Consider the following 14,972-nt stretch of genomic DNA (forward strand, 5'->3'; position numbering starts at 1 on the left):
ATTCAGCTGCAGCTATGTCATTTACTGTATAAGCAGTAGACTCTGCACGAATCAATCATTGGGATATAAACATTTCTTCAAAAAACATAATGTTTTCAACAGTTAGTTTATAATGCCGACAATAAGTAGGTCACTATAACAATTGCACTTGTCAGGGTCTGGTTTGACAGGAATTATTCTTTGAAAAGCGATCAATGCCAAATGGGAAACATCAGATGAAAATTAATATTAAGACAAGGAGGTATCTTTTAAGAAATACTTTTAAAGCTAAATCCATATTCCTTGAAACCAGTCTTAAAGCATTATGGAATTAAAACCTGATTTTATATTAGGCAGTGCTTCCCTTGATCTTCCTCCTAGTCTTTGTGTCCAGAGAGTAGTGCGCAGAGTAAATATTACAGAGAAGGAGGCAGAGCTGTGAGAAGACCATGAGTTTACATGGTGCCTGGGTTAAAACAGCAGAACACTGCCGCATTGACCTTCTGCATCAGAAGGGCTTGAGCCACAGCCTTTGTGTGTGATTTACAGCCTGGGTTAAGAGCTCAGAGAGTTCCCAGCTCCTGCAGGGAGGCACAGTCCCTTGTTGTGTGGCAAGAATGACTTTCCATCTGGGAGGTACTGGTGACTACTGCTCCTCTCCTCCCAGGAACTGCTATTGTAGAAGATTAGAGGCCCATTTGCTCAAAAAACCCTCAGGACAGGAGTCCATAAAGGGGTTCATCTTAGCAACATAACCGACCCTCTGCACAGAAGCTGTTTTCAGTAACATGAGTCGTGCAGAATAGATCTCATTGCCTCCTGATATCTGAGTCCCTCAACCTTTTCAGGGCACGGTTTTCACAGATCAGCGTAGGGACGGTGCTCCATCCAGGTTGGCAATTTTTGACCACAAAGTCCCAAACCTTTGGTCTTACCCTGCATTTCTGAGTTAGAGGCTTCTCCTTTGTTTGATTTTTCTGTTACGTTAAATGAATTACATGGTGCGTTCCGTACTTTTCAGTTTTAAAGAAACAGAACTGGCAGAGCTAGAATGACATCAGACACATTTGAGGAGTTAAAGGGGGGAAAAAAAACATCATTCAGATGGGGCACTGTGCTCGATAAGAATTTTGCACATTCCGGTCGTTGTCTTTGTGAAAAACAGAGCTACATTTCGAATGTGGTACAGGTGGATGTGTGTCTGCCAGAAACTAGCCGTGTTCTTTATAGGAGGTTTACAGCTGGGATTCTCTGAGGGTGGGGGCTTAACCTTCTCAGAGATCTGTTGTTGGCCTTCCTCATGCTGTTTGACATGAAAGAAAGGGCTGGCAGTATATAAGAACCCTAACAGCTTTCATATTTCATCTTTATAGCACGCCGTAAAATGCTTAACTAAAAACATTGAGAAATTGGACCGAAAAAAGAACACATTAATCCCAAGGAATAAGCCATTAAAGGGCAAGAGGAAACTCTGTGTCTTCTACCCCAATTAAGCTGTAATATATTCAGTTCGGTGCATGCCTAAATGTGTCTTCCATAATTTGCCATTGCTCACATATTGTCAGGGCGTGGAACATCTGCTGTTGAAGGGCGATGTGATTCCTTTCTAATGGAATTCCAAAGAACCTCAAGAGGGAATAAATGGCTGGTCTTGCTTGAATCTTTTGTCAAGGCTTGAACTTGATGTTGGAAAGAGGTTGGCATCATGTCACCTTTGCATGAGAACCAGAAGATGAAACTGAGTCACCGTGAGCTGTAGGCTTTGTGTTGATTAATTGACATAATGCTGCCCGAACAGGTACATGGTTAGTTTTTTTCCTATTTCTGAATGCCTCTATGATTACTTTAAATTCCATTCTTTCATAGCTTTTCTGCCATATTCAAACAAGGTGGATTTTGTCCAGAAAAGAGGAAATAGGAAAGCATTCAGAAACTCTGTTTTCTGGTAGTTCTTTCAGAACATTTGTATTTGTATGTAGAAAATAATTGGTTTTGATTTTTTTCCTCCTTTTTCAAGCACTCTGAGAAATCTTGCTCAGTGCCAAGTAAGTCTTTGATTCAGTTCCATTCATTTTTGGGTTCCTCTGTAATTCTGTCACCTTCTCTGCCTCATAGTTATTTTGTTAAAGTTGGAAGCGACTGAATCCCCTCTTTTTAATTTTTTCTTAACCCCATGTGGAAATCTGAATAATTCTGTAGAGTTCAATAAATATTTATATGGTACATGTATTGTATATTTTCTGTAAAAATAGGCCAAGAGGTTTTGTATATATTTCCATCTGGCCTGAGCAGAATGAAGAGGATTGGAATGATTTAGACTGAGTGAGGCTGATAGTGCAATGGATTAGCACCAACATCACCTGGTTAGCAGCCCCTAGTCTTTTGCACATGACCAGAAGAAATGTTTCTGTTTAACATTAGCATTGAAAATGTGCTCCAACAGCATTTCCTTCAAAGGCTAGAATGTCTGCAAAAGTCAGTCTTAAGTATTGTCCTTTTGTACAGGGTTTTTAATTGTGTTCTCCTCCTTCTTCTCCTGATTTGTATATATCAGACACCTTTATGCTACCACGCTGTAATTTTGGGTATCTTTGTTGTCCCTTGTTAAAACTGCAAAACAGCAAGTGAGTGAGCCTTGTACTTGTGAGCTCCCGGGATCTGAAAGGTCTGTCTCTAGGAAAATCCAGGTTCACATGTCTCTTCTAATCTTTTAGGTTTAGATCAAGGACTATGCCTTTAGCATCAAATATATTCAGCACATCTGTCATCTGATTTTTGCCTCTGAATTTTTTTAACGATCAAAGTTGTCTTTTCGTGTTTGCAAAGACCTTCGGAATGTGTGTTGTAGGAAATTAAAATCATATCTCTCGCCTAAATTCAGCTCTGGAGATCACCATTTCCAACCATTGGAGAGGCAGTGATTTTTTTTTTAATTTCAGAATTTGCTTTTTGCTAATATAGGTGTTACATTTCCCATGGACTGTGAGTTTTATGAATTGGGCTCACGACATTGTTTTTACTGTAAAACCACACAGAATGTTAGATGGTGTGTTTTAGCCAGAATTGAAGACCCTTAGCTCTGGCCTGGTTTATTTCATGTTTCAAGGCTTTTCAATGCAGATTCTTGTGCCCACCCTTCACTTTCAGTTCTGATCATATTTTGGACTGGCTCCTGGGGTTAACAAGATAAATATGGAAAAAACTGAAACTGAAAACTCCTTTTAAATTGATTCTGGTGAAATAGACCCTGTCCTGAGAAAACCATGATACAACAAGACTGCTGTCTAGTACTATTACTGCATCTTTTATACCTGCCTCTAGAGATCTCAAAATCCTTCCACTGAAGTGTCATGTATGACCTCATGGTCTCATTGTCTTCCGCTACAAACAGATTAAACTAGATATAGATATTATAAGTATAAACCCTCCTTTCCAGGGTGTAGTCCTGCCTTACACTCTGTTCTTCAGGGATAAGTTCCATTGGCTGTTGAATGGACCTTTTCAGGCATATGGGGATTGCTGATCCCCATATCAAACTAATCCAAACTAATCTGAACCTGCCCAAGATATCCCTAAAATTAAGCAGCTTTATTTTTCTTTTTTATTATTCTCTTTCAGTGACAGGCATCAACGTGAATGTTATGTGCTTGCAACTTCCACGTATTGCGCCATCTCTTTAACCAGACATATATTGGCAATTTTGTTTGTTTATTTTTTAATTGAATGCAGCACTGTATGATTAAAGACAGACCTAAAACATTGTGTTACGTTAAAATGCTAATGCCCTTCTTTTTTTTTGGTGCACTGCAACTTAACTACGATTGGATTGACAAGAAGATTTTTTTCAGAGAGGGGAAAAAAAAACGTCACATGTAACCTCATTCATTGTGGGATCCAATTACAAACCAAAAACAGTATCATTCATAAAAGATAGCTGGGCTCACTGCTCCTTCTATTTAAAACTTTTTTAAAGGGCATGAAAAAGAGCAAGAAGCTAGAAAGCAAAAGAAGAGAGGAGGTAACACCCATCAGATTCCTAACTACAAAAGGAAGAATTGGATCTGAATAGCTTGAGGGGATTTTCTCATTAGTGCAATATTATGGCAAAGAAAAGAACGAGGTAATGAATTCCAGTGGGCTTTATTATGAAGATCTGGCTTCCTAGGAACAGATAATCTTGGAAGTTGCAGTATGTGTATTTTGAAAGGGACACTGTTCTTATGCAACAACTGTCTGTAGACCTTGCATGTGAACTATCCAGCAATGTTGGCTTTGAAGGCCTTATGATTGCCTTATGATTGTTAAGTGTGCTAGAAAACCCAGTGACCAATTTGACAGGCCGATTCTAACCCGTAGGTCCCCTGATGCCACTAACAAAGCCGTTCCCCGCTTGCTGTGGCAGTCTTTTGTCTGTGCTGTCCATCCTGTGGAGGAGATGCATAGCAAGGGAGCTAAGAACCTCAAGGGGAGGTTCATAAAGAGGAAAGGATTCATCCTGGCATGAACTCAGTAAATCTGAAGTGATGACACATTTTTCTTTCCCTCCCCACCCCCTGCTTTTATGGGTGACCGTGCTTTCTCCTCGTCCACAGAAATCCTGATGGGGATGTCAGGCCTTGGTGTTACATCGCGGATCACGAAGACGGGATTTACTGGAAATACTGCGACATTCCGACCTGCCAGAGTAAGTGCTGACCTCTTTTTTTTCTCTCCCATCAAACAAGAACACAAAACCATCAATCAAAACAAAAAGGAGTAATAACTGTTTTGGCTGAACACCTGTATACCTACATGAAAAGAAGGAATAAAAATACTTGTGGGGGGTATTTTTAATAATTTTGTTTGTCTTTAAAAATGCTTGCGAACTGTGTAATTTGTGTATGCAAAATAAATTGCTCTAATATCGTGGGGGGGAGTGGTTCTTAATTGCTTCCCACTGCTTATACACTGTGTCCCAACATGCTTGATTTTACATTAGCTATCAGAGTATGCTGTTTTCCCTGCAAGCTGATACTGTGTGCCTTTGAGGGCTCTCCACCTTGAAAGTAGCTGAAAGCTTCTTTTGTGAAAAATAGCTGTTCTGCAGATTGGTATGACACTGAATGTAAGCCAGTTTGATTCGTATTTTATTTAGCACTGGTGCTACATTCTTACAACACCATGAATGAAATACTGGACATCCCTGACAAATAATAAGCAGTATGAATTCCTGTTGTTAATTGATGGATTTACGTCATCTGTCCAGAAAGTAGTAAGACAAGTTGTGGTTACATTTGACAAAATGTTAACTGTGTATGTGCATCGATCACCATCCCCCTAAACACACACACATATCTGATTTGGTTATAAAGAAGAATTTTGAAACCTAAAGTAAACACCATCTCTATATGTGTGGATGAAACAATATTAAGGAAGTTGAAACTTAGTATTAGTCAATTGTGTTGTTACTCTTTTTCGAGTCTGGCCAATGGGCCACCTTCACAACAATCCCATGCCAGGTCACTGTGAACAATCCAAGATGGAGACTGGAGCATGACTCGGCTAATAACGAGGAATGAACACACACATGCACCCCTAGGGACAGGGCTAAATGTGAAAGATGGGGGGGCCTTTTCAGTTTTGTTTCTGCTCAGGCCACCCTTACTCCTAGAAATGTCAGTGCTGCCCTTTAGGGTAAAACACTAACAGCACAAGGGCAGTGTGAATAGGCCCAGGCACTTAATACATCAACCTGATGTTATCTTATGCAGCACAAAATTGTACCAGCTGGCAGACAGGCCGTGGTAGGATCTTTAATGAGTGTACGGGCAAACAGAAGCCAATTTCCATTTTTAATGAGAGTTACAATTGACCTACTTCACACAAGTGCCCTTTTCATTTGGGTTATGAATCCCTGATGTTTGTCTGAATTACAAGATTAGCCCCCAGGGAAAATGGTATTAGGCATTCTGTCTCTGTCGCTGCTGTGTTAAGTCAATTCCTTGTCTCTGCAATTTTAGGCCACCCATTATTAACAGCCAGCTGTAACTGAATTTCCTTGTAATCTGGCTTTCTGATTTCATATTGTGGTCGTCCTTGCCGTAACCCATCTCTCAGTGGAATTTTCTCAGGTTCCAACACTGTATGAGGAATAGATGGGGTTCATTTGAGGTGATGTAGACCTGAAAATCAACTGAATAATTAGTCACATATTAAACATGTATAAACACAAACGCCTCTTATGTTATACACAATAGGCAAATGATACTTTATACATGTCCTTTCAGATTTTTTTATTTATTCATTGATCGGAAATATTAACATTTTGTTTAAGATTGATCTTTTGAATCGATTACACTCTAAACAGGAATGTCTGATATACATTACCAGTAAGGACACAAATGGTATTGCGATATCCAGTCGTTACCACTTATCTGATGCAGCTGTGTTCATATTACTGTGTTTCATGAGAAGATGTCCTTCCATAAAGCCTCTGCAAGTTTCATACCCTCATATTTTCTGTCACTTTTTCTGGAAATAATTGATGGCTATAGAATTAATTCTCCCTATCGATTTACAATTCATTACAAAAGAGGCGTTCACATTGCTGATCCCGGCAATTTTTCTCCACTTTTTTTTGCATTCATTTTTAGTGCATAGTCAGCAGTTTGTGCGTCTCTGCCTTATGCCACACTGACTGTGAGTCTGAACTGTCTCCGACTTTTGCGTTTTTGAGGGGAGATTCAAAGTGAGTGAACTAGAGAGGGGCCAATGCATCCACAGGTTTTCATCATAGCCCAGTTCTTAACAGCCTAAAGCAGCTCATGGAATCAATTTCAAGTGCTGGTGGTTTTAAGAGACCTGGAAAACCTGAGGACACTCCAGCCCTCCCAAGGCCAGGATCTAGACAACCAGCGCTCGCTCTGCATTAAAATGGGAAAAATGAATGCACGATATTTAAGAAGAGAATACATCAATGATCTTATTCCCCCCTTCTTTGGGGACTACCACTGGAATGAGCTGTTGTTAAGCAGGTCAACCAGTAAAACGCGTCACAGCACAGCGTGGCGTTTTGCCCAGCCTCAGATGTGTGGCACAGTGGATGCATTGTCGTTCTCTGCCTTTCTGTGCACGTCTGCCGCTCTCTGTATTGTGTGTCACTTACATCCTGGCATCTGAACCACGGTTTTGAAGAAAGAGAAGGGTGTCCCCAGTCCCTTCAGAGTTTCTCTCTAATTTTGGTTTTCTACTTTTACCACAGCCTCTCTGAGGATCCTTTGGTGGCTTTGTCTACCCACCATTGTATGTCATGGGGATCATAAAACTATGTTTCTGAAGGAAGACATCCCCCTCGGGCAGCCAGTCTTGACCATATTTTAAATGTAAACAGCATGTCTATGTAAAACCTCTTTGCTCCCGAAAAGTTGAAAAGTTTTTTTAGGGTTTTTTTTTCTTAATTTGTTGTTATTTGTGTTTGGTTGCACAAACATGAAAAAAAAATATTTTCACCAACCCCATTAACTAGGTAAGGAGAAGCTTTACAAGTACTTTGAAAAATACTGCTTTAATTGATGAAGTTTGGAACATGCACTGCTAGGGTCGGCTCGGTTCAGGCGTTGATTTATTGGGACTGTGGTTCTTTTTCTATCGGCATTTTTGAGACGGACTGGGTTTTATCGCTGTAAGACATTTATGGGTAATGGGGTGTAAAGAAGGTATAAATCATCATGCAGTGCAGCCAAAATTAGACGAACATAGTCAACACATAACATTGAATTATCTGCGTAATTTGTCTTAGATTTTCAGACAGACCTAATATAGTTGTTATCATGTGTTCTTAAAATCTTTCAAGTTGTCTGTTGGCTTTTTATATTTTTTTATCTGCAATCCCTTTACCTCAGGGGCAATATTTTCTTAATCCCAGTTCCTGTAAATGACATTACATTTTTCCAGCTCCTCTTCCACTTTTAAACTGTCACTTGCATGTGCGATCAGACTGTATCGTTGTAATTCTTGGATTCTCTCTGAATATCTGTCTCCTGTTTAATCCGTAAGTCGTCAGCATGTTGTCAGTGTTTGCAATTAGGAGCTTCAAAGCGAGGTTTGTTGTATTGGTCATTTCACTTTGCTTTTGTTTAAAACAAAAGAATATATTGACTACAAAAAGGTCCCAATGATTAATATAACAATATAACGTTTTTTATGAAGTCCACTACATGTGTGAGTTTATATTTTAAATAGACAAAAAGGTTTATATTCCTTGTAGCCTGCTATGTCTTTGCATTTTTGTTGTTCTACTCCAGTTGCTCTTACAGTATGTAGATATCCTGCATCCTGAATTTGGATTCTATGAAATCCTGTTTGTGTCCTGTTTTCTTTGGAGATTGAAAGAAAACAACATAGGGTTTGACCTGAAACGTAGTATACAGGAAGAGAATAAAAGAGAGCTTTGGGGATTTCATACAAATGGAAGGGATGGTCTGGAAGATTAGCAGAGTAATGAAAAGAGAACAGGTGAGGTGATATCTTTTGAAGAAGAACCAAGAAAAACTTGCTACACGACTTTTGGAACATTCCATGAGCATAAAGCCTTTTCCAGATCACTGCACTGCTAAATTACAGCTCCCTAACAGTATATTTACAAAGACAAACCTGGCAAACTTCCAGAACATTCCACCAAAAAAAGGTAAACATGGGGCTTCTATTGTTGAAGGGAGAAGTGGGATCAGCCAGCATGCTGCTTGGTATCTTCATCAATAATTCCACAGAATCCCCCGGTGACACTGAACAGTTTTGGGATGAACTCACCCAAAGAGGAATAAACTCTGGATTACAATAAGAATTTTGCATTGTCTACTGTTCCCATTCATTTCATTTGAATTACAGTAACCCACTGGAGTTTAATCCAGGGATTAAATTGTAAAACTTCTGCCGATTCATTTACAGTTCATCTATGTGTGGTCAGTTGCTTCTTAGATTCAGTTTGGCAGCATTCTACAGATAAATTACTGAAGCACAACGGTAACTACACTTTGTTTTCCACCCCTCCACTATCCCCTCAAGTTTGGAGGGCATCTCTTTTATTTAAAATGTTTTTTTTTCTTTCCTTTTATTTCCTGTACGCATTTCCTTTCTTTCTTTACTATTTAATCTCTTTATCTCGCAACACTCTCATTATTTGCAACTTTTTCTATCTCTGGAGCTGTTGAGATCTGTCTCTAGAGGGCCCCATGCCTGTTTAAATGGGTTTATTTTACCTTCCAGACTATAAGCAATCTTTTCATATTGAATCTGCACAACAGCTGTGGGATGTGGAATGGCCCAGTATTGTCCAGGCATTTTTGCAGGATAGCTCGTTTAGCAACAATGTTAAATCAAAAATATGTTCTTGTGCTGCGTTGATACATTTAGCTCAGATAAATCCTCCAGAATGCAAGTAATAGCCTTGAATGCGATTTTTATATCCAGGTACAGTGTTTTCTGTACTTTTGCTGCTCAAAAGGACTGTATATGCTGGCAGTCCTATAACAGGTGTAGGTGGTAAAGATCTCTCCAAGCCCATTGTTTCTCATTTCACCTCTGACGGCCACGACCACTCTAATCTCTCCGTCTGTGTTCTCAAAGACGGTTTTCCAAACTCATACATCAGAAAGACCACCGAAACTAAAATTATTCTGCAGCTAGGATCACACCTTCTCCCTTCCCTTAACGACAGACTACTGTTCTTTTAAATTTTCTCCATTCATTGGAAGTTTCATTTCACACCTCTCTGCACCCATTCTGACTTCACACCTCTTGATTGGCCTCTCTTTCTGTCCCCTGCTCCCGCCTCTCACTCCTCCTCCCTCCCAACCTTTGTTCTCCCGCTACTTTACCTTTGCCTACTGCCCTGTCTCTCTCACACCTGAAGAAGGCTCCACGGCCGAAACGTTGTGTTCTCTTTCTTCTTTTTTTCAGCATGGAATAAACCTATTACTTGTTCCTATAACAGGTGTGTTAGTGATACTTTATTAATGTTGTATTTAATACACGGACCTGTGCTGTGGATCTTCTCTTATTTCTCTGCAGTACAATAAAGTATTTAAAATCTTAAAATTGAAATAATTTCTTATTTATTGCGCTGAATGGCTGGTTAGCATTCAGCCAGACTGTAGCCCAGTCTATTTAATCAGAATTAGCCAAGAGATCCACTATCCCGCAAGAGGCACAGCTGTCAAAAGATCTATCTGACTCTGCATTTAGGAAATTCTAAAGAACCCATGTCTTCACTGCTGAGTTGGTCTGCATCGATCTATCAATCTGATTGATGATGAAAATCAGTGAAGGCGACTAGTAAGCTTTGCATAATTAAGAGATTATTAATTGGAATAAGACAGGAAGATGCTGTACTTGTGGAGAACTAGTTCTGGGAATGCTGTCAACTTATTTTTAGTGGTAACTACCTTGACATTGCACCTTAATTTATCAATTTATCTAAAAAGTCAATTAAGCCTGCATTCATTTCTTTAGAAAAAAAGAATCAGCTTGCACTGTCATATTTCTTTAGACTGGTAAACATAATGTATTAATACAGGGGACAATCCCTTCTGAGTTGAAGCATAACAATTGCTTCATGTTTCAGGGCATGTTTCTCATCTGAGGAGAGTTTTGGGGTAAATATGTCAAAGATACTGTTTCTTAAGAACATGACTTTCTTTCTCTTTTCCCAGCAGCTTTAGAGAAAAAAAAATGCCTCCTTGAAATCTTGCTTGAAGCAATTAAAAACACTACTGTACCTCACTGTACAACCCTTCTGCTCAAATGGTTAAATATGTAGGCATAAAAAGATATAGTACCGTAGGCAGTGCCTATCTTAAAAACTGAAACTTTAAGCTCAGTTATTCTTGTTATGATGTATTGTAGGTTTTAAGGTTGAATAAAAACAAATTCTAAAAGACAATACTACATCTTTCATACAACCCCATCATGTTTTCTACCCTTCTGAACTAGTCCATAAACCGCATGTATAGAGAGGTAAGTTATAGATTCAGGTTGTTGATAATGCATCTAAAGAAATGCTGAAAATCAGAATCTGAATTAATCATCTTTAGCTGGCCACCTTAAATGTTGGCTGCTTTTTGATTTTAGATTTAAAATCCAAAAGAAATAGTCAAATTATGCTTATGTAGAAAAGACGATGACTTAAAATAATAGCTAGAAGCAATAAAAATGGAAAAAGAAACAAAGAGTTTTAGGAAATACTCTACATCTAAACATTTAAATGCTCATTTTAGTTGCATAAAACCGTTAATAAAGCCTAGTTGAATTCTAAAGTGAATCTGGTGAATGGATGGTATGGTATTTTTAAAATGAGGTTTAATGGATGTTAGAAGACACCAGCTCATCTTCCAGGCTGCATTACTACATGTTCTCAAAATTAAACATCTGTGAGGGGAAATTCAATTACCAAGTCATCACATCCACTCGAAATGCTCCGCTGTTCTGAGAGCAGGTCACTTCATGCTGTTGAAAGTCCTCTGCACTTTGGTGAAACAATTCCCTCTTTCATGGAATGCATTAACTCTCAACACGTCTGACATCTGAGAACTAGAAAACACAGAGAGGTTCTGACCAGCTGGACACACTAGAACGTTGTCGCTCATGTCGGTTCAACACAGACATTGTTAAGAATGATAGTTCCCAGCCCTGTGTCTCCAGGTTTTTACTCCAGAGTTCTTAAGCAAGTGCTACCTGATTTCACTTTCCAATTGGGGGTATTGTTTTTGCCTCTGAACAGTTTCAGTGGGATTTATTGACTGGTATCCCCCCTCTACTAATGTCCAAACTTCAGAACGTCTTTGATTCAGGTGTACTGCCTGCAAGTGTCACCAGATGGATTCTCAAAAGTGGGAATGTTGAATGTATAGTTATGCCCTCCTGTTCCTATTCACTGTAAATTGATTACTTATTAGGAGTTGTTTACCCACAAATAGGGGTCAGCAAGCTGAGGAGGGGCTCCTTACTGTTAGTCCTGTATGGAAAAAGTAGGGTCCAGAGAATGCTGTTTCTGTAGTGAGTGTACAAACAGGTAAACCAAATTTAAAACCAAGTGTAAATATAAGTGGAACGATTATATAGATTGTTCACCATCACCATGGCCCTGAACAGTTATAGCCATAAAAACCAGCACACACAGTAGTGCCCTAGTTCCAGGGTTGGGAACCACTAGTATGCAGAAATGATTTTTTTCCTGAAGTGCTTAAAAAAGGAAAAGGTGTTATTATTTTGATTTTCAAGAGGCTTATGATGCTGTAAAATCAACATATACAATGGCTGTGTATCCTTCCTGAAGGCTAAAGAAGGCCCCACAGATTAAATGTTTTCCTTGGTTTTCAATTTAGTTTTACTTGCTTTTTAGCACTCTGATGCAAATCCCCACTCTAAAGCCTTATGGAATACCATAATCTGTTACGTTTTGGCACAAATATGCATGATAATAGAGAGATTCAAGGCAGAGACAAAAAAACACTGATCCATATACAGTAACTGGAGTTATATACTATAGATTATTCTATTTATTTATCTATATTCTATTCTATTTTACTAGAGAAATATTATTCTCTCATTCTAAGCAAATTATGAAACCTATAAGGTATGAAAGCTCAGTAGATATTCACAGCATTCTTTCCTGAGATCATTTTTGGTGGAGTTTCTTATATGTTTATAACATGGTCTTTTTTCTGTTCTGAACTGCAAGGTAATTAGAAATGTCCAAGTTGTCTGGACTCAGGAACTAAGGGGCTCTTACTTGTGTCCGGAGAGCAGGATTGATGAGATGGAAGGAAAAGCAGTGGGAGGACAGCTGCTTTTGTAAGATCTGAAAATGACTCCATTTAATGAGTTTGAGACACCTATCTAAATTACCTGCTTTTCAGTTAGTTTCAGACGGGATTCTGTGATCCTGGCTACAAGCCTGGAGGTGAAATTCTTCAGATTGTTTACATGCAGTTACAGAGGAGCATTAGGAACCTCCCTTACCAAGAAGAGAGGGATACTAACTAGATTTTAATCTCCTAACCTTTGCACAGTGGTGCAACAGAAGAACGAAAGATATGCTTGAGTGCATCTTTCTCTTTTGAGACTCTGAGCAATAGACTGTCACTAAAGTGCCTAAAATATGTTACTCATGGCCTATATTTAATTAAAACATTTATTTTGGAATTTAATTGAATTGGCAATTCTCAGTGAACTCAGTTTAGCACTCTAACCCTCATACCAGCACGACAACATGCATGCCTCCTCAGAATGTGTGAAACCTGGCATCTGTGACACTGCTTATAGCCAACAGCAGGGTCTGAACTGCAGAGAGCTTTTTTCTCCTCACACTACTTGGGATCCCTGTATCTCCTCGTTACTGAACTTTAATCATATTTTATAGAGATTGTTTTTGGTAATCATGTGACCCAGGTTTATTTTCAGAATCATTGTCTAAGTGCCATCTAGTTCTCTAGTGTGAATTACCTGCTGTCTAAGCAAATAGAGTAAGTTAAACTTTAGGGAATGAGATTGAATTTTCTCTATTAGCACAATAAGGTAAGATGTGATGTGTAGCAGCTGCCAACTCTGTAGCTAGATTACGGCTTTTAGCAGGGAGATTAGCATGGGAGCTTTAAAGAAAGCAGTAAATGGCCATAAATGGACATACTGAATACAGTGCCAGTCATATATAAAGAATGGGAAATGGTCTTTGTGTAAGGAAAGATCCCATTCATGTGGTAAAATCGGTAAACCAGACTAGACAAATGCTGAGATAAGACCAGGCTCAGGTAATTAAGAGGTGATAACATGGAACATATATACTTTCTACTTTACTCTGCAGCAAAGAAACACATCATTGAAATAAGAGGCCAGTTCCACCATCATTGTTCTATTGTGGTGTTAGGTTGTTGCCACTGTTTTTTCAGTGTTGTTTAAGCATCCTTGAATGAGGACACTTCTGAATTAACAAATGCCTTGTCAAAAAATGAAGTACCCATTGGAATATTTGTGGTCAGAGACCTTGAAGAGGCTGAATATGCAGTGAGGCTGGTGTGTCATGAGAATGCCTTTTCAATACACTCCACAGGAACTGGCTTATTTTTTTTACCAGCAAGGCATGTATCAACTCTAACATGTAAAATTCCACAGTTAGCTACAATAGCAATATTTATCAAACCAATTCCGATTATAAGTAGCTGTCAAGTAACATTTAAGAATGATGAGGATTTAAAAGAATCGACCTTTTAATGTTTTGGCTTTTCACATCCTGTGTCCATAAATTTTTTTTCCTTCTGGCATACATATGTAGAAAATCCCCAGCATGAAAGCAGGTGGAAGTGATTGAAAAGCCTGTATGAAGCACTAAATCTTTTATGCGAGGAAAAAACCCAGAAACAGCACTTGATCTTTTCCAGATCCAACTCTAATTTTCCTGACAAAATCAAGATAGTTGGGAACCCAGACTTAAATATTTTGGATATTTTTCATCACATGTTGTTCTAGACATGTTTCTGTAACCTTCTAATTATTCATTTTAAACAAATTTGCACTCTCTTTAATTAAACAGCTGGTCATCCTCCAAAGCCCCAGGAGCAAAACGTTGGTCTTTGACTTGATCATGTTGTAACATGGACTGCAAAGCTTGTTCACAGCTGAAATCATTTTGAAATTGTGCTGTAAGAAGATGAATGGACTTCAAAGAATCAACAGTTTTTTATTTATTTTATTGCAGAGAAAGCTATTAATTTATGTTGCACAGTGTTTGGACATTGGTAATTGAAGCAGAATATGTATGTTACAATGATGGAGTGGAGATAATGGAGAGCAGCAATTTGTCAAAATTTAACATTATTCAGTGTCTGCTGTCCAGTGACTGATGTATTTTGAGCCAGAAAGCTGTAATATCATGAGCTGATTTTTAAAATTTATTTCAGGAAATCAAATCAATGGGTTTAGTAAATTCCCCCAGGATATTTTTTCCAAAATTCTTATTGCAC

The 14,972-nt window shown here is 38.7% G+C and overlaps 1 protein-coding gene across 1 annotated transcript in view; it reads left to right on the plus strand.

Annotated features, from left to right (window-relative positions):
- kremen1 (kringle containing transmembrane protein 1) overlaps positions 1 to 14,972 on the plus strand; it is a 53,145-nt gene that overhangs the window by 25,783 nt on the left and 12,390 nt on the right. The window contains exon 3 of the mRNA XM_088935759.1: positions 4,572 to 4,663. Coding sequence (XP_088791885.1) covers positions 4,572 to 4,663 — 92 coding nt within the window. The remainder of the gene's footprint in view (positions 1 to 4,571; positions 4,664 to 14,972) is intronic.

Source organism: Atractosteus spatula, chromosome 17 (genome assembly GCF_055471065.1).
Source record: "Atractosteus spatula isolate fAtrSpa1 chromosome 17, fAtrSpa1.hap1, whole genome shotgun sequence".
In the NCBI taxonomy this organism is placed as follows: domain Eukaryota; kingdom Metazoa; phylum Chordata; class Actinopteri; order Semionotiformes; family Lepisosteidae; genus Atractosteus; species Atractosteus spatula.